The following is a 20,307-nucleotide window of genomic DNA, read 5'->3' as shown; positions in this document are numbered from 1 at the left end:
GCCCTTCCCCTTATCCCTCGTTTTGCACGTGCACACAAAGGGGTAGGGGTGTCCCAATTCTCTTTATCTTGAAGGCGTAGGGCTAAGGAGAAGGGGTAAATACCCCTTCGAACGAAGAATTTTCAGGACCACACTTGAAACCAAGGGGTAAGAAAATTTCCCAGAATACAGCAGCCACAATGGCAGGATCGCTGCACCCGGAAGTAAGGAGATCCACAAATGAGTATTTTTTGTCATTATTACGAATTTTTACGACAAACAAGCACATGTTTTAATGTATTCATAACCACGTTCATGTTTTACCGTCATGCTTTTATTAAAAAAAAGGAAAAAAAAAAAACCCCGCTAAATTTCACGATCTATAATCCCTAATAATAACTCCTGTACAGCAGTCGTTACACTGAAAAGAAACATTCAAAGATGATTCCCTTAATTTTTTACGTTAAGTGGTTGTAAACAATTTATTTGGGCTGAATTTAAACAAATTAAGTTGAGCATTATTAAATTTAATTTGTTTAAATTCAACACAAATAAATAGTTTGCCACAGTTTTGCATGCAACACTTTTTTCAGTGATGATTATGATAACATAATATACGCCTTCAGTGATTTCCTGAAAATAAATACCAAAAAATAACACAACTGGAATAACTACAGCAGTCGCGATCGTCTGATCTCAAATCAAGCAAGAGATTGCGATGACATATGATGACGTGTGCAGGTGCTGTAGTGCTGTCCCATTCTTAGGGATAAACTTTGAAGCCCTTCTCCTTCACCCTCGGTTGTAAGGGCCAAGGGGAAGGGGAAGGGGTACAAAAATAGAATTGGGCCTGTCTAGTTTCTCAGTTTGAGCTCATCATTTTTAATGCGACCACGAACAACTTTGCTATTACAATTGTCCACGTGAAAGGCGCGCAACCTGTAAAATGTGGTCAGAAAAACAGCTGAATCTCCATGAATACATGACAGACATACATGAGATACATACCTGCATAAAGCTTGGAAGGTGCACTTAGAAAACAAATGTGTCATTTGGTAATATTTGGCAATTTCTTTTGATTGCCTACATAAAAAACATCATTACACAATGACTTGCCTATTTACACTGACTAACAGAAATTAACCCAATTAACCTAGTTAAGTCTTTAACTTTAAGCTGAAATAATAGTATCTTGAAGAATATCTAGTCAAATATTATTTACTGTCATCATGGCATGATGTGATTAGAAACGAGTTATTAAAACTATTATGTGTAGAAATGTGCTGAACGAAATATTCTTCTGTTAGAAATAATAAGGAAAAAATATTAAAGGAAATACTGTGAAAATATCCTTGCACTGTTAAACATCACTTGGGAAATATTTAGAAGTTTGACAGGACGGCTGATCATTTTGACTTCCACTGCATATTATAAGCCTGTTTTTGATGTCTTGTGTATTTGCAGGGGATGATTTTTATGAGAAAGCGGGAAGCAACACGGTGGAGGTTTGTATCATTAAATTGTGGTGTGAGTGTAAAATTATGATTCGGTGTGCATGCATGTACAGCGTCCTCCAGAAGTCTGAAAACGCCCAAGGCAAAGAAGAGTTTTGGATAACATCAGCATTAATCTGTATCATTTTTTGTGATGATTGCATTGATAAAGAAAATAGCTGTTTTTAAAGCATCAGTGGTGTTCTGACTGTTCTGAAACTGCTCAGTGCAGCTATAAAACCAAATATATTTCAAAAAGAAGTAATCAAACAGAAAATAACATTAAACTGCATATTATTTATTAAGAAATTGAAGTAATTACTCCATCAGATTTTGGGGTGCTGTGTCCAAAACCCATTTTGAGGATCAAATTAACTCCAGGGACAGATTTCTCAAAAACGGTTATTAATTGGTAAATTTTCTTTGAGGCTTTTAAATTATTTTGTCAAAAAATATAAAAAATGGCTTAAATTGGAGTATGTTTGATGAACAAATAATATTAAAAAATACTATCATACATACTTTAATAAATACATGACAGAAAAAAACACTACATTTTTGTATATAAATACATGAAATATGAAATTACCTGATGAAATATTTTATTATATATGTGCCATTTATATATATATATATATATATATATATATATATATATATATATATATATATATATATATATATATATATATATATATATGTGTGTGTGTGTGTGTGTGTGTGTGTGTGTGTATACAGTTGAAGTCAGAATTATTAGCTCCCCTTTGAATTGTTTTTTTCTTTTTTAAATATTTCCCAAATGATGTTTAACAGAGCAAGGAAATTTTCACAGTATGTCTGATAATATTTTATCTTCTGGAGAAAGTCTGATTTATTTTTAATTTCGCCTAGAATCAAAGCAGTTTTTAATTTTTTAAAAACATTTTAAGGTCAATATTATTAGCCCCTTTAAGCTATTTTTTTACGACTGTCTACAAAACAAACCATCAATATACAATAACTTGCCTAATTACCCTAACCTAATATACAAATAAACAGGGGGGCTAATAATTCTGACTTCAACTGTATATATATATATATATATATATATATATATATATATATATATATATATATATATATATATATATATATATATATATATGTGTGTGTGTGTGTGTGTATATATATATATAATTTTTTTTTTCATAATTAAGGGTGTCCTATAACCATTTCCAGTAATAATTGCATTATACTTTAATTCATCAAAGTAATAACTCATGATTTTAGGGCTACAATTATGGCCAGAGACAAACAGAAAATTACAGACTATAGAAAATTTATTACATAATTATTAATTAAATTAAATTAATTAATTAATAATTTGTAAACTTTGACATTAAATGGGGGGTTTAAACTGTATTTGTCAAAAAAGTATGAAGTATCAAAATAATAAAAATTGCTTAAATTAAAACATCTTGTTCGATAAAAAAATGTTTTTATAAAAAAAAGAAAATACTAGCGGTTCATTGCACTGTGGCGACCTCTGATAAACCAGAGACTAACTGAAGTAAAATGAAAAAAAAAAAAAAACTATACTTTAATAATCACATGCCAGAAAAAATTTAAGTTTAATTTTGATATGTAAATACATCTATTTCACTGTGTAATGATGAAACACTATATTTATGACGTATTAATTTCACAAGTGTTATCTGAAACATCACAGCTGATTTGAATGGCATTATCGGTGGTTATTAGCTGATAGATATGGGCCAGTAGGGAACTTCTGTGCCCACTGGCAGGCTCAGAAAGCTGTTATCATGCATTTACATGGTTAATCAGCTATAGATCACATACAGCAATGGCTGGAAGTTAATGAGAAATATTTTAATTATTTATTAAATTTCCCATTAATTATATTTTATTAATGTCTACCCCAACCCTAAACCCATCCGTCACAGTAATGAAAAAACAGACCAAGATCTGGAGTCTTCTCTATTAGTATAGCTGATTAACCATGTGGATGGATGATAACAGCCTTCTGAGCCTACTAGTAGGCGCAGAAGGCCCCTACTGGCCCAGATCTATCAGCCACAGATAATGCCCATTCAGTCAAGTGATAACATTTGAAATGGGTGAACATCAAATGGTTTGCTTGCATTTAATATGCTTCAATCTATCTAAAACCAGTGCAACATTAGATATTCACGAACTCTTCTGTCTAATGATGTAATATCAGTCCTCTTTTCAAATCTTGGCTTTGCTGTTACCATTTTCAGTAATATTGCACAACACTTGAATGCATTTATGTCATAAAAGTGAAGTAATCATGTTAACCTTGTCCAAAACTCAATCTCAAAACCCCGAGCGTTTTCAGACTCCTGGCATATATAGTAAGTGAGGAGAGCACGTACTGTCCATTCAGTTATCATCACTATATCTCCTTGCAGAATCAGAGATAACCTCCCCACCGGCCCACAACCCCTGCCCTTCACCCACTGACCCCTGAGCTCACTGTCCGTCAGAGCGGAGACGCCTGCCCTCGGTGTCTTCACTGCACACACGCACACACACACTCACACAGACCAGAGTAATAACGCCACTGCCAATCCCACATAACAGCATCTACCCCTCACCGTCATCTGTAATCTATGGCCTCTCACTCAGGCTTTTGCTGACTGCTGTGTTTCAGTCCTGCATACAGCCGCTGTTGTTGTGTGGTGAAATTCTTTCAAAGACACACCGGGTATTAAGACTTAATATAAATCATGCCTTAGTAAAATGTGTAGTAGGACAGTGTTTCCCAGCCCTGTTCCTGAAGGCACATTAACAGTTCATATTTTGGATGTCTCCCTTATCTGACCCATTCATTTCAGGTTTTGGAGTCTCTTCTAATGTTCTGATGAGTTGACTCTGGTGTGTTTGATTAGGGAGAGGCTGAAATGTGTACTGTTGGTGTGCCTTCAGGAACAGGGCTGGGAAACACTGTAGTAGGAAACCGATGGACTATGGGGGTGCCATTACTTGTCAAATGGTTGCACTCCAGGGGAGAGACCAGACATTTTAAATTGGGTGACCTTGGTGAAATAGGGTGGACCTCGGTGCCTACCTACATACAGTTGAAGTCAGAATTATTAGCCTCCCTTTGAATTTAAAAAAAAATATATTTTCCAAATGACGTTTAACAGAGCAAGGAAATTTTCACAGTATGTCTGATAATATTTTTTCTTCTGGAGAAAGTCTTATTTTTTTTCCTGACTATAATAAAAGCAGTTTTAAATTTTTAAAAAACCATTTAAGGTCAAAATTATAAGTTTATAATTACTGTATTTATTTTACAGAACAAATCATCTTTATACAATTACTTGCATAATTACCCTAACCTGCCTAGTTAACCTAATTAACCTAGTTAAGCCTTTAAATGTCACTTTAAGCTTTATAGAAGTGTCCTGAAAAATATCTAGTCAAATATTATTTACTGTCATCATGACAAAGATAAAATAAATCAGTTAGAGATTAGAGATGAGTTATTAAAACTATGAAAAAAATCTCTCGTTAAACAGAAATTGGGGAAAAAAAACAGGGGTCTAATAATTCAGGGGGGCTAATAATTCTGACTTCAACTATATATATATATATATATATCATATATACATATATATATATATATATATATATATATATATATATATATATATATATATATATCATATATACACATATATATATATATATAAATAAAAATCCAGATTGATTAAAGCATTCTCATAGAATGCAGATCTTATCATTCAAGATGTGAAAGCAAAAACACATATTTTTCTCCTGAATTTTCTATAGAGGCTTGCAGAAGTAATTTAACCAATTTACATAAAGTTTAGATGTTTAATAACTGCAAATAATTAACATATGTCTTGCTAATATTTTCAAATTTCCTTCAAGTTAACGTGTAAAATGCAAATGATCGTCAAAACATTGGCTACAATGAAAACCAGCCGAATAAGGGTTTTTATTTAAAGGTGCCGTATGTAAATTTGACACCCGATGGTTGAACTAGGTATTGCATTCTTGGATCAAAACATACTGAGGACCAAGGAGCAAGTCTGACGATCGAACCCAAAGGCTGATTTAAGTCGTGTTCTATATAAAAGCAACGGCATGTTATAGAAGGAATATTCAGCATTCCGGCACGTAACACACATCTTCACAGCAAAATATCTGACCATATCTGATATTATTTCAGATAAACAAGAATGTTCACTTAGTATGTTTCTTAAATATCCGCAAACATATTATGGTATTTTTATGCTTTAGAAGAGTCAAAAAAGTACACACAGCACCTTTAATACTGAAAACAACGCAATTATATTAACACACCTCTCACACTACTCATTTATTACTTATAATCTCCTCTCTTGATCAGCAAATAGGAATAGTCAGTTGGACAGTTTCATTTTCAGACCTGCTGCTTCAGTCAATTCCAGCAATAAAGAAGTAAACAGTGCTCGTCTGAGCAGTGTGGAGCAACATTTGGACAATTCCATTTTCGTGCAGTGGAGGGGGAATTTACATTTTATTGACAAACAATAACTAAAGGATGCTGTTAATCATCAATATTAAATTTTATTCATAATTCTCCCTACATTAATTACATGCTTTATATTTAAGATTTTCCATAATATAAATTTGTCTGGGTGGGCCAGCCTTCAGTTTGAGTGGGCCAGTGCCACCCCGCCCTCATGTAGTCTCGCTACTGATGCACTCTGTGACTTACCGGTGCTGCCTGTTGCTATTTTTAAAGAAACACATCTCGTTAATTAAAATACTGATAAATTGAAATACACTAGTGCACACACACTATACCCCATATAACCTTAAGCCAGAAATTAAGCCTTTTTTTTACACTGCAACTGATCATATCAACAGTAAAAATAACAGATTTGACCTCTTCCCAACAGGAAAAACCACCAACAATCAAGAATGTATAATCATATAGTGTCATGGCTTTGCAATAAAAAAATGTGACTATTATAGAAGTCAGTGGGGTCAAAACAGCCACCAACATAAAGAAAGGGTAGTCAATTTGAGTGTATTGTTGAGTTTGACAGCTTTCAAAGCATTTTCCCAAAATGTGTGTCAAAATAAGATTTGTCACCAAAAATCATTCCATTTACTGAAGCACAGAGAAAGTTGTGGCCAAATTAAGACTCAAAATCACCCCAGAGTGGACGAAAACATCACCAACAGCACACAAGGGTTAAAGGAAACCATGCTACACTTTCTGAAACTGTCTGAAACAGTAGTATTACCGTTTCAAATTTTCATTATCATGAAAACACAATAGGTGTTCATCACCGCTAGTTCTTTGTTGTTTGCTTGGCTGTGTCTTCCTATTGTTTACTCCTCTTCTTAAGTCTACGAAAACAATGAAGACTTGCTTCACTTCTCTTGCCCTTTGAGTGAAAATTGCAAGCAGAAGCAGCACAATGTGGTGGCAGCATATTGATTTTACAAGTTATTGCAGTAAAAAAGCAGCACCAGTAGATCACAGAGTGCAACCATTTGATGCGATTCACAGCACACCTAAAATAATGATGCACACATAGTCCAAAAAGTGGATTTTTTAAATGTGTTTTCTATTACAGTACTTCAGTAATAGACATCATTTGCGTTACATTAAGCATCACAAGGATTAATACCAGGGGTTTCTTTTAAACTTAAGTGATGTTGACAGTAAGACATATTGAAGAGTACATTCACACACACACAGCCTTTGCCTTGAAGGAAATGCTGTGACCAACACTGTGACTGTAATCTGCTCTCAGCCTTAGTTAGTGTACATTCGATTATACAATCTAAAAGACAATTGTAAATTGCATACTATTCTGTGGCTCAACAAAAACACTTGCCTACTAGTGGATGAAAATGTGGTAGCACTTTACAATAAGGTTGTATTACTACAGCGGGGAAAAAAAGTATTGAACACCTCATGTATTTTCCTGGGAATAACATTTCTAAAGTAGCTGTTGACATGGAATTGAACCAGATTTTGGTGAAAACCCAAACAATACAAACATAAAAATAAAACAAAAAAATGAGTTATGTGTAATAAGAATTAAATGACACACGTTTTATATATAAGGCTTTTTTAATGATGGCAGCTTAAAGACGTCTCTCATATGGAGAATGAAGCACATGCATTACTCAGGTGTGAGCTTTTTACAGACGTCAACAGAGTGTAAAAATCTTGATGGTTCTGTGGGTCTCGTCTATCAAATCTGATTTTATTTTGTATATGCTATTCAAGTCAGGTGATTGGCTGGGCCATTCTACAGTTTGATTTTCTTTCTCTGAAAGCATTTGAGAGTTCAAATTGCTAATGTAGATGTTGGACTGAAGAGCTAATATTCATTTACACTGACGAAGGGCAGAGGGTTGCTGAAGAACTACAGAGAGATTTTAGCTGCTGTCTGGGCTTTCACTGCCTTTCTACACCTCCCTTTCTTCATGTGTTTAATACTTTTTTCTGTGTCATTTCATTTATTACACATAACTTCATTTGTAAACTAATTAGACTTGCATATATGGATTTCTGGTTGTTACCGACAAAATTTCAAGTCAACAGCACATTTCGAAATATGTTTTCTGAGAAAAATGGTGACGTGTTCAATACTTATTTTCCCTGCTGTATCTAACATGAACAACGAACAATGCATTTATAACAGTATTTATTCATGCTTGTTAATGAAAATACAGTTGTTGATTGTTAGTTAATGTTAACTCACAGTCCATTACTAATGCTAACAAGTATGAATTTGTATTACAGGGTATCTCCAGGGTCTTAAAAAGTCGTAAATTTAAAAAAAAAACAAATTTTAGGTCCTAAAAAAGTCTTAAATCCACTGAAATATTGTGTTGCAGGTCTTAAATAATTTTTTATCAGGTCTTAATTTTCCTATGTCCATGTAAATACCCAATCGGGCCAACACCCATTCAGTCACTAAAAATATATTTAGTTTTATATTTTATATTTATATTTTAGTTTTTATAAGTTTTGAGAAATGTTTATTTAATAACTCTATTTACTTATTAATATGGTTTAATTATCTTCCTTAAAATAACATTTGTTTTTAAATGGTTTTTAATGGAGTTCAGTCTTGTGTAAATCTGAAATTCCATTCATTAGGGTCTTAAAAAGGTCTTAAAAAGTCTTAGATTTGGCTTGATGAAACCTGTAGAAACACTGTTTTAATAAATACTGTACCAAGTATTGTTCATACTTAATTCATGTTAGTAAATACATTAACTAATGAAACCTAATTATAGAGACTGACCGAAAATGCCATTGCTTAATTGCGGAGAAACAATTTTAACTTTCGTAACACACATCCAAAAACACAATAGCCAATAGTTTCACTACTCATTAAAATTTGAATACTTCATTAAAAAGGCTGAGCTGTTTCTAGTGTGGACAGAAGGCTACGAAAGCGCTTTTCTGAGATGCCAAACACGCATACACATGCAAACCGGGTCTATCAAGACAAGGTGCAAATTACCCAGCATGCAACAAGGACCCTCACTGCCAAGCGCCTAGGCCCTCGAGGGGCACTTTAATGCTTCTTACAGATGGATAAAAATATAACAGTCTGATTAGCAGCGCAGTAATAAAAGGAAATGCATAAGATAGTAGCTAATTATCCAAATGGCGGCAGTTCAAGCAGGAAGTCAGCATCACCCGCTTTCACCCACACCAACTGTGCTGTATGTACTGTATCATGCTGTTTCCTGCTGTCTGCATGAATTGCCATTATAACTTTTGGAGGAACAAGAAAAAATATGCCAGTAAATATGCTTGTATGTAAAAAATCAGCCATGACGACAAAAGTTTTAGTTACTTTAAGTTATTATCATTTTAATATGTTTTCAACTACATTTTTTTAAGTTAAACAAAATCTAACTTAATCTTTTTAGTCAGTATTATTGCTGCAAGTTGAGATGACTAAAAAATACCCTGTAACATGTACTATAAATTAGGGTTGTCACGATACTGGAATTCAGTACCAATCGATACTGAAATTTTAAAAACGTCCATTTCCCGCTGATTGGCCATCATGTTCACGTGCTCAACAGAAATGACTGTGATTGGCCGTAAAGGTCATCAGTTTACCAAACTCAACCCTGTTTACTGAGTGTAACCACAGATACAGTGACACTGGAGCATTATAAAGTTGTGAGGATCAGCTGGTCTGTTTATGAGCTGGCATAGGAGCTATCTGCTGATGAATCAACTGATCTTCACGGCTTTAAAATGCTCCAGTGACCTATCTGTGGTTTCACTCCATAAACAGGGTTGAGTTTGGTGAACTGATGACCTTCACGACCAATCACAGTAATTTCTGTTGAGCATGTGAATACAATGGCAAATCAGTAGTGTTTAAGAACACGCTTAACAGCGCTCAAATGTTAGCGGGAAAAGGACGTTTTTAAAATCTCAGTATCGATTGGTATCGAATTCCAGCATCATGACAACACAACTATAAAAACACAGTAACACTTTATGATAAGGAGCATTCGTGAATATTAGTTTATGCTCTAACTACCACTGGGCAGTACATTTGTTATAGTATTAATTATTCTTTTTTGTAGTTCTTGCTAGCTCCATATAATTAACTGATATTTACTAATACATTTTTTAAGCCCAATGTTGTATTTGTCAATGTTGAAATTAACATTAACTATGATTAATAAATATATTGTTTAAAATAGAGTCTATGAATTAAAAGTCGAGATTGATTGATGTTTCTAGTAAAACTGTTTTAATTATTAGGCATTTTAAGTGGACACTTAACACAAAAGTATTTGCAGCTTATTAAATTTACAGCTAAACACATTTTTTGGGGGGGACGATACTGATTTTACCAAATAGCTATTGGCCAAATTACAATATTTATTACTTGCTTACCTGTATAATACTAGTAATTTACAATTATTTTCCCTGAGCATGTATTAGATCCATGTAACATTCAACAAGCAAACTTAATTTTAAAGGGTTTTGCGCAAATAATTCTGACATTTTTTTTTATAATGATCAAACTAGTAATATTTAATCAATTTACCAGAGAGAAAATTTGATTATTCAACATACATGTGAGACTATAACCATGTAGGGACTGTGAATTTGTGCTTTGTACCTTGTTAGACCTTTTTAATGCTAAAAACAGCAACATTTGTTAAAAGTATAAACCACATAATATGACCCCTTAAAGTGACAGTTCACCCGAAAAAAAAGAAAAGGAAAATCTGAAATTATTTCACTTCATTGTCACCTTTATGAGTATCGTTCTTCTGTTGAAGACAAAAGAAGATATTTTAAAGAAAGATGGAAACCGATAACCATTGACTTCCAAATTATTTTTTTCATAGCATTATTTTTCCTACTATGGAAGTCAATGGTTACAGGATTCCAAGATTCTTCAAAACATTTTCTTTAGTGTTCAACAGAAGAAAGAAACTGTTAAACACATGGAACCACTTGAGGGTGAATAAATAGTGAGTCAATTTTCATTTTTTGGAGTGAATTATTCCTTTAAATAAAAAAAGTTAAAAAAAATCACAGTGTAGGAAGGGAGCGTCCCCCACATCACCCAGTGTAAAAACAGCTACATTTGTTAAAAGTATGAACACCAAAAAAGACCCCTTAAAGTTAATTTTTTCTGTTGAACACAAAAGAAGATTTTGAAGAAAGCAGGAAACCTGTAACCATTGACTTCCATAGTATTTATTTTTTCTTCTATGGAAGTCAATGGTTACAGGATTCCAAGATTCTCCAAAACATTGTAATTCAAAAAATAAGAAACATTTGGAACAACTTAAGGGTGAGTAAATAGTGAGTCAATTCTAATTTTTTTGAGTGAACTATCCCTTTAAATAAAAAAGAGAGTGTAGGAAGGGAGAGTCACCCACTTTTACTAAATTTAAATTAAAAAAAAGCTTTGCATGAATAACATAAAATGACCCCTTAAAGTGATGGTTCATCCGTAAATAAAAATTCTTTCCTTATTTATTCACCCTTTACTTGTTTCAAAAGCTTTATGGTTGTCTTTCTTCTGTTAAACCCAAAGACGATATTTTAAAGTAAACAGGAAACCGGTAAATGACTTTCATAGTACTTATTTTTCCTTCTATGGAAGACAATGGTTACAGGTTTCCAATAGTCTTCAAAACATATCATTCAACAGTAGAATAAACATTTGGAACCACTTGAGGGTGAGCAAATGTAGTCAGTTTTCATTTTTTGGAGTGAACTATTCCTTTAAATAAAAAGAGTGTATAGGAAGGGAGCGTCACCCACTTTCACCCATTGTAAAAACAGCTACATTTCTATAAATTTAATAAAATGTAAAATGACCTCTTAAAGTGATGGCTCATCAAAAAAAAAAAAAAAAGAAAGGAAAATTCTGTCATTATTTTATTTCATTGTAATCTTTATGGGTGTCTTTTTTCTCCTGAACACAAAAGAAGATTTTTAAAGAAAGTTGGAAACTGGTAACCATTGACTTCCATAGTATTTATTTTTCCTTCTATTGAAGTCAATGGTTACAGGTTTCCAAAATTCTTCAAAACATATCATTTAACAGAAGAGGCATTTGAAACCATTTGAGGGTGTCAATGTTATTTTTTTGGAGTGAACTATCCCTTTAAATAAAAAAAAAAATCACATTGTAGGAAGGGAGCGTCCCCCACATCACACAATGTAAAAATAGCTACATTTGTATGAATTACATAAAATAAAGTGACAGTTCATCCAGAAGTGAAAATTCTGTCATCATTTACTCACCCTTTACTTGTTTCAAAACTTTTATGAGTTTCTTTCTTCTGTTGAACACAATAGAAGATATTTTAAAGAAAGCAGGAAACCTGTAACCATTGACTTCCATAGTATTAATTTTTCCTTCTATGGAAGTCAATGGTTACAGGTTTCTAATATTCTTAGAAAACATATCATTCTACAGAAGAAGTATTGGGAACCACTTAAGGGTGGGTAAATGTAGTCAGTTTAAAATTTCTGGACTGAACTATCCCTTTAAATAAAAAAATGAGAGTGTAGGAAGGGAGCGACACCCACTTTCACCCAATGTTACGGCGCTGTATGTCAGTGTTGGTGCCGTGTTTTGCCGCCTGCATGCTCTGTGGCATGGCCTCGTCGTGTGATCCGCACCAGAGGGCCGTGAGAGTGCAGCAGGCCAGGCTGATAACGCTTCCTGCTTCTGGCTGTTTCTAAACTAGGTGTCAATTCACAACAGGCTCCAAACGTACCAACTCAGCTCTCCTCTGGCCCCGCCCAGCGCTCAGCAACGCCTGGCCGTCCTGCCTAGCCCCGCCCCCGACTCCACCCTCACCATCTCCCCTGACACCCTGATCCAGTGCCAGCAGATCGTCAAGGTGATCGTCGTGGATTCCGCTGGGCGTGGCCACGTGGAGGCGTTCCTCAGCCACAACCCTGCCCATCGCCTCATCCAATCAGCGGTGTCCACGCCCACCAGGTCCCGGGATGTGGGTAAACAGCAGCAGCAGCAGCAGCCGCCTCTACCCCCTCCACCGCCTCCTTATCATCACCCGCATCAATTTTGCCCACCGACTCCACCTCCGCCACGCCACCTGCTGAGCCAGCGCAGGTACTCCAGCGGGACGCGCAGCCTAGTCTGAACAATTTACAGTTGAAGTCTAAATTATTCGCCCTCCTGTGATTTTTCTTTTCAAATATTTCCCAAATGATGTTTAATGGAGGAAGGAATTTTTCACAGGATTTCCTATAATATTTTTTCTTCTGAAAAAGTCTTATTGGTTTTATTTCGGCTAGAATGAAAGCAGTTTTGAATTTTTTAAAACCATTTTAAGGTCAACATTATTAGCCCCTTTAAGCTTTTGTTTTGATTATCAACAGAACAAACCATCGCTATACAATGATTTGCCTAATTACCCTAACTTGCCTAATAATCTAATAAGTTAAGCCTTTAAATGTCACTTTAAGCTGAATACTAGTATCTTGAAAAATATCTAGTCATATTATTTACTGTCATCATTACAGATAAAATAAATCAGTTATTAGAAATGAGTTATTAAAACTATTATGTTTAGAAATGTGTTGAAGAAATCTCTCCGTTAAACAGAAATTGGGGAAAATATACAGGGGGGCTAATAATTCAGGAGGGCTAATAATTCTGACTTCTACTTTATCTATAATCTGAATATGAGTTTACACATTAAAAAAAAACTCTAAATGCATTTAACCATCCTCATGTTGTTACAAACTCACATGCTGCTGTTTTATTGGGTTATTTTTGGTATAAAATACAAAACAAAGTATTGTTATTATTCTTTACCAGTGTTGGGGAAAGTTACTTTAGAAAGTAAAGCATTACAATATTGAGTTACTCCCCAAAAAAGTAACTATTTGCGTTAGTTGGTTACTTTTTATGGTAAGTTATGCGTTACGTTACTTTTGTGTTACTTTTTATTACCTGACTGAGGGCTTGATCCCTTTCAGAACTTGTTTTTTTTTCTTTTATTTTTTAAATAGAGGAGTTCTGCAATAAACAACACACCGTATAACATTCATTTACCTTTGAACACATGAAAAAAATATTTTAAGATAATGTTATCTGAGAACTTTCTGACCCCAGAGCTATACATGCCGTTCATACAGGTTATTGAAAGTTTAAAGCAATGTGTTTGCTACTTTTGTACTATTTGTCTTTAGTAAAATCCCTGTCCATTAAGACTGTATCCTCTTTTCCTTTATTTTGATGCGTTCAAAATAACTAACACATTCTCTAATTGACTGAGTGATTCATTGTGACTACTTTAATTTTAATTCAGCAATTAATTTTTATAAAAGCTCATTAACTAAACTAAAGAGTAACTCGTGTTACATTTTTTTAAAAGTAACTCAAATATTATGACTTATTTTTGAAAAGTAATGCGTTACTTTACATGTTACTTAGAAAAGTAATATCATTAACTCACCTTACTTGTAATGTGTTACCCACAACACTGATCTTTACACATTTTTTTTCACTATACCAACTATTCATAGTGACAAAAAAGCACAATTAAAGAAGTGTGTTAGGTTATGTCTATATAGTCTTCTGAAGCCATATAGAAGTCAAGACCAAAATGTATAAGTTATTGAATATTTATGATATTCACTGTATTTCATTTGTTTATTTATTTAGAAGATATTAAGAGTATTAATTAAGAGTACATTTTGTTTTCACTAAATAAATTAATAAATATATATATATATATATATATATATATATATATATATATATATATATATATATATATATATATATATATAAATAAATATATGCAAAAAAAATTATTATATATATATATATATATATATATATATATATATATATATATATATATATATAGATAAAATAAATAAATAAATATAAAAAATTTTCAATGCAATTAGACTAAATTAAATTGAATTTAAACAAAGTCTATCAATATTTATTTATTTTTTACTTTTGCTTCAAGCACATTTATTTGGTTTTAATTATCAGAGTTAATTTACAATTAAAATAGATAAGAAAATGCTAAAAAGTAAAATATTTAGTAGTTTAAGAAGTGTGAACTGTCCAGTTTTATTTATAAATAGTTACATGTATTCTTAATATTTCACATTTGCTTTTATTTTTTAATCCTTTTTTAAATATTCCTATTTAGTGAGAATTTCTAGCGTTTAAAATCACAAGGCAACATTTCTGTTTTTCCTTATATTTATATTAGCTTCACTTTGACAAATGAAAAATAATCTTAATAGTTTTATTTTTAAAACTCAATTTATTGATTTTTTAATATTTATTTTAACACTCAATTTATTTATTTATTTGTTTTCAGGGGGGAAATGACAGCATGCAGCTTTAAAGCATCATGAGGATGAATAAATGAATGAATAAAATGTGACAAAACGTTCATATATCGATTTGAACCTGAACTATCATCTACACTCTCTTTTCCATGACACAAAACAGCACAAGCAGCCCGATCTGAACTGCTCACATCGATCGGTCAGCAGAAGCTACACTTAGAATCGTTGGGTCCTCATGGCCTTAAAGTGTGTATTTAAAGTGAGTAGATGTATAGTATTTTTTTAAGAGGGTGTTTTTTTTCTCAGATCTTTATTGTGTGTGTTCACCATGTCCCCGTATTCAAATGAAGTGTTTCTATATTTTGATTTCTCCATGTCATGTGACCTGAACCAGAGTAGATGGGTGTAGAGTAGAGGGAGGTCATTTTTTTCCTAGTCACAATCATAAAATAATGTTTTGCAATTATATAAATGTTGACATCGTATTTTGTATGGAAACAGGAAATCACCACCCTCTTTCAAATGTCTACCATTCGGCCTAAAGCTGAAGACAAAATCAAATTCCAGTATTCAGATATTAATGATCCCTAAATAAAAAACAAACAAACATATAAAGCAATATAAATTAATGCAAAAGCGGTGTTGAGTAAAGTACAATTATTAAAAGTATTTAAATTACTTATGGGGCCCTATCATACACCCGGTGCAATAAAGTGCAAGACGTGTGTGGCGAGATTTGTTTGCTATTTTTAGACCAGCACAACTGTAATTTTCATGTTTGGCACCACTTTGTGGACTCATGGGTTAGCCGGTCTATAAAGAAGGTGTGTTTAGGCGCTTTGTTGGCACGTTGCTATTTTGAGAAACTGAAATAGACCGTGCCATTGACCAACTTAGAGCTGGTCTAAAGTCCAGTGCAGAGCGCGTTAGTTATATGCAGGTCCAAACGCTTAATACACACAGGATGTACAGCAATACACAAATATCTTTACATATGAAAAAATAATAAAGGATTAAAATGTTACAAAAATTATTATTTACTACATAGATATAAAAAACACTGCCCCATGCGTTTTTCACCTCTATGCATTTGTATAATGATATTATTATTAGCAGTATTATTTATGATATGCATATTTATATTTGTTTGAATAAAAACAAGTTTAGATTTGTCCACCTGTCGGGTTTTGGAGATGTATGCGTCAATATGGGCATAAGAATAGAACGTGTGTTTGGATGTACTGTAACTCCTGTTTTTGACCACACTTTGTTATTATTGTTCATTTATTAATTTGCTGGAAATTAGAACTGAATTTAGAAATAGTTTTGAAAACAAATCTTTGCGCTTAAACTAAATTAAATATGTAGGCTGATGGATGTCTACAGTGGAGTGCGTACAACACTGTTTCCTTACTCCACGAAAGTAAAGGAGAAAAGAAAAGAGTAAAAGTAAGGTAAAGAGAAAGTAAAGAGGCCGATTGGAGGAGGCTTGTTCTTTATCCTTGCGCTGCAGATGGTCTGTTTAACTGTTTTCTCACTAGTGAAGTGTTCAGTTTTTCCACTTACAGAGTCCGTCATGTAAATAGCAAATGCGCCATGGCGTGATGCAGCTGACTCTTAAAGGGAATGGGAGATGAGACTCTGATTGGTTTAATGCACTTTATGCTCAAAACACACCAATAATTATTAAGAGAGCTCATTAAGCTCATTAAGAGAATAAGCACAACCCTGTTAGACCATGCGCCATGGCGCAAACCGTATTTTTCCATCCTTAAAATAGCAAAAGTGGATTCGGACGTTCCCTTAATGCTTTTGCGCCTTTAGACTTTGTGCTTAGATCCTTAAAATGAAGCCCTTGGCCTGAACAGTAACTTAGTTACTCAATAAGTGATTTAATTTCTTAACTCAAAAATCAAGAAATCAAAAAACTCAACTCAATTATTTAAATTTAAGTCTAACAGGACTTTTTAGTTTTGTAAAAAAATAAAAACATATAATTTAAACAATATATGTATAAAATGACACCATATTTCAAACATACCGTAACATTCATTCATTCATTTTCTTTTCGACTTAGTTCCTTTATTAATCAGGGGTCACCACAGCGCAATGAACTGCCAGCATATGTTTTACACAGCGGATGCCCTTCCAACCGCAACCCAACACTGGGAAACACCCATACACACTCTTTCACACACATACACTACGGCCAATTTAGCTTACTCAACTCACCTATGCCCCGTGTCTTTGGACTGTGGGGGAAACCGAAGCACCCGGAGGAAACCCACGCCAACATGGGGAGAACATGCAAACTCCACACAGAACTGCTAACTGACCCAGCCTGGGCTCGAACCAGAGACCTTCTCGCTGTGAGACGATCGTGCTACCCACTGCGCCACCGTGATCCCCATACTGTAATATATATTGACAAGGTTTTAAAACATTTCATTGTTTCTTAAGCATGTGCAATTACTGGACAAATCTAACCTTCTTTAGCTGAAAAATTATAACTAGATGTATAATTCTAAGAGTTATGCAAAGTATCTTAATTTTAAAAAAAGTAGATAAAAAAATACATTTACATATACACCATTAACCTGTTTCTCTGAATGTTTACCTTATTTTGTCATAAGTTAATTGTGTTCATCCTCTTTTTTTTGTAATATATATATATCCCTCTATTTCTCTGAATTAATTTATATGGAAGTGTGAATTTATTTGCAGTATTTAAGGCAGATATATTATTAGTAATTGTAATTAAATTACCTAAAATGAAAAGTTATCCATTACTTTATTTTTTTGGTGGCAAAGTAATTTAATTACACTTACGATTTACTTTATAACTAATAACATCCAAAACTGTTTAAAAGTAAAACAACTTTGTTAGATAAAAAACTCCCCATAAAGTGGTTAAACTGCAGTAGCTGACTACATCATGAGGCAGACCACTACTTTGTTCTCATTGGTGGATTTCACATCAAATTTGCATTCAAATGGTCAAATCTGACCGAAATGCACAACTTTACTATAGTAAAGTAAAAATAAAGTATAATAATAATAATAAAGTATCACTAAAAAAAGTGTTGCATGCAAAACTGTTGCAAACAATTTATTTGTGTTGAATTTAAACAAACAAATTAAATTAAGCAATGTTCAACTAAATTTGTTTGTTTAAATTCAGCCTAAATAAATAGTTTACAACCACGTAACGTAAAAAAATTGAGTAAATCCAAGGAATCATCTTTGAATAATTTTTTTCAGTGTACAGCAAATCCAAGTCTTTAAGTGAATTGTTCAAACTGTGTTGTGAATTTCCTAAGGGGAGTCTAAGGGTTTTTGCGAGAGATTTAGGTCAGGACGTGGCCACTAAAGAATTTCTTGAAAGCTAGAGATTTTGGCATCACGAGTCTCAGCTACTGAGAGAATTAGGATGCATTTGCCATCCTGTATGGAAAGAAGCGCTTGATCTTCAGCGATGCACATTGTATCTAATGATGAGTTCCATAAAGCCTTTAAAACGCTCGGATGCTCAGCTCCTGACTTGAGCCTTAGTCTTTAAAACACTCCGAGTGAGTGAAAACCTGTGCACATATTCTGATTGGCTGTTGTCATTTCCCTCTCTTGTCTCAAAGTATTTATTTTCAGCTCTTTCAACTTTGGGCCGCTCCAGCCAATAGCAGAAAAGCAACTACTAGGGAGGCGGAGATAAAGATAGCAGGGCCTCATCTGATTGGTCATATTTAGATAAACAACCACTGTATTAATGTAACTCACCAAACATGCTAGCGATACATATATTGCATTTACTAGTCACAACAACAATAATTTTGCGATATATCGTGCAACTCTAATTTTAAACATAAAAGTGTTACCAATTTCTTGCTAATGCACTTTTATACATTTTTTAAGCCACACAAAGAAAAAAATGTTGAATTTGAGAGAGGGTGGTGTTATAGTTGACCAACTAGAGCCAGGGATGGGCTTTCTAACCCAGCGAATCATCCGAAATCAACCTTTTTATTGTGTCTAGTCCTATAGAGCGACTTCTGTAGCGTGTTACTGTGATCCAGCCTGGTGCTCAGGTAGCTTCATATGAAAACCAGGCGCGCATCAAACCTCTGAGAAAAATATCAAATGTTGTATACCACAAGGCTATGACTGAGAAATTGTATATTTTTAAAAACCTCTTCACTTCTTCAAATGTTTATCAAAAATAGTTACGTTGAAATCTTTAATTCCAAATGATCTGGTGGATTTATTGTTTGTGTTTGCCACTTAAGAGTCCACCGTATTTCCGTATTGCATGTCATAAAGAGACTCATACGTTTACGTGCAGATATCTATAGAGCTTTTACGGAGAGTATATCTCAGATGTACGACACTGATGTTTATGTTTCTACTTTCTTTGTTTTTTGAATCATGAGACTTGTTTTTGTTGTCTACTATCTGTTTTTATTCCTGGCATTATTGGAAATGATGTCATTCTGTGCGTGGACACAGAGATTATAGAAAAGCAGCAAAAAAATGTATTTATAAATCTATTTATTCATACAGAGTAGAGAATGAAAAGCTTTATTGTATAGTTTGCACAGCTGTTTATTCATTCAGATGCGCTGATGTTTCCTTCATGTACACCTTATTGTACATGTTTCTGCAAGTGTTCAATTCTTATCTACGAATCAGACGCTGCTAATTTGATAGCGCAAATTAATATGTAGCAATTAGTGCTGTCAAACGATTAATCACATAAAAAAGTTAATACTCACTGCATAAATAAAATATATATATAAAATACAAAAAAATACAAAACTTAAATATTTATATCTAATTTGTATTAGATATAAATATTTTGGTTTTGTATTTTTTGTATTTTATTTTTTTATATAAAAAATATAAATATTTAATATAGATATAAATATTTAATTAATACTCTTTAAAATAATTTATATATATATATATATATATATATAT

General features: G+C 33.2%; 1 protein-coding gene across 1 annotated transcript in view; it reads left to right on the top strand.

The window, feature by feature from the left end:
- Positions 1 to 13,470, top strand: part of iqsec3b (IQ motif and Sec7 domain ArfGEF 3b) — a 67,279-nt gene extending 53,809 nt beyond the window's left edge. Inside the window, exons 14-15 of the mRNA XM_056478855.1 lie at positions 1,444 to 1,484; positions 12,738 to 13,470. Of these exons, the coding sequence (XP_056334830.1) occupies positions 1,444 to 1,484; positions 12,738 to 13,157 (461 nt within the window). The 3' untranslated portion in view covers positions 13,158 to 13,470. The remainder of the gene's footprint in view (positions 1 to 1,443; positions 1,485 to 12,737) is intronic.
- The last annotated feature ends 6,837 nt before the right edge of the window (positions 13,471 to 20,307 follow it).

Source organism: Danio aesculapii, chromosome 18, assembly GCF_903798145.1.
Source record: "Danio aesculapii chromosome 18, fDanAes4.1, whole genome shotgun sequence".
Lineage (NCBI taxonomy): Eukaryota > Metazoa > Chordata > Actinopteri > Cypriniformes > Danionidae > Danio > Danio aesculapii.
Note: the sequence above shows the minus strand (reverse complement) of the source record. Positions and strands in the feature narration are given on the sequence as shown.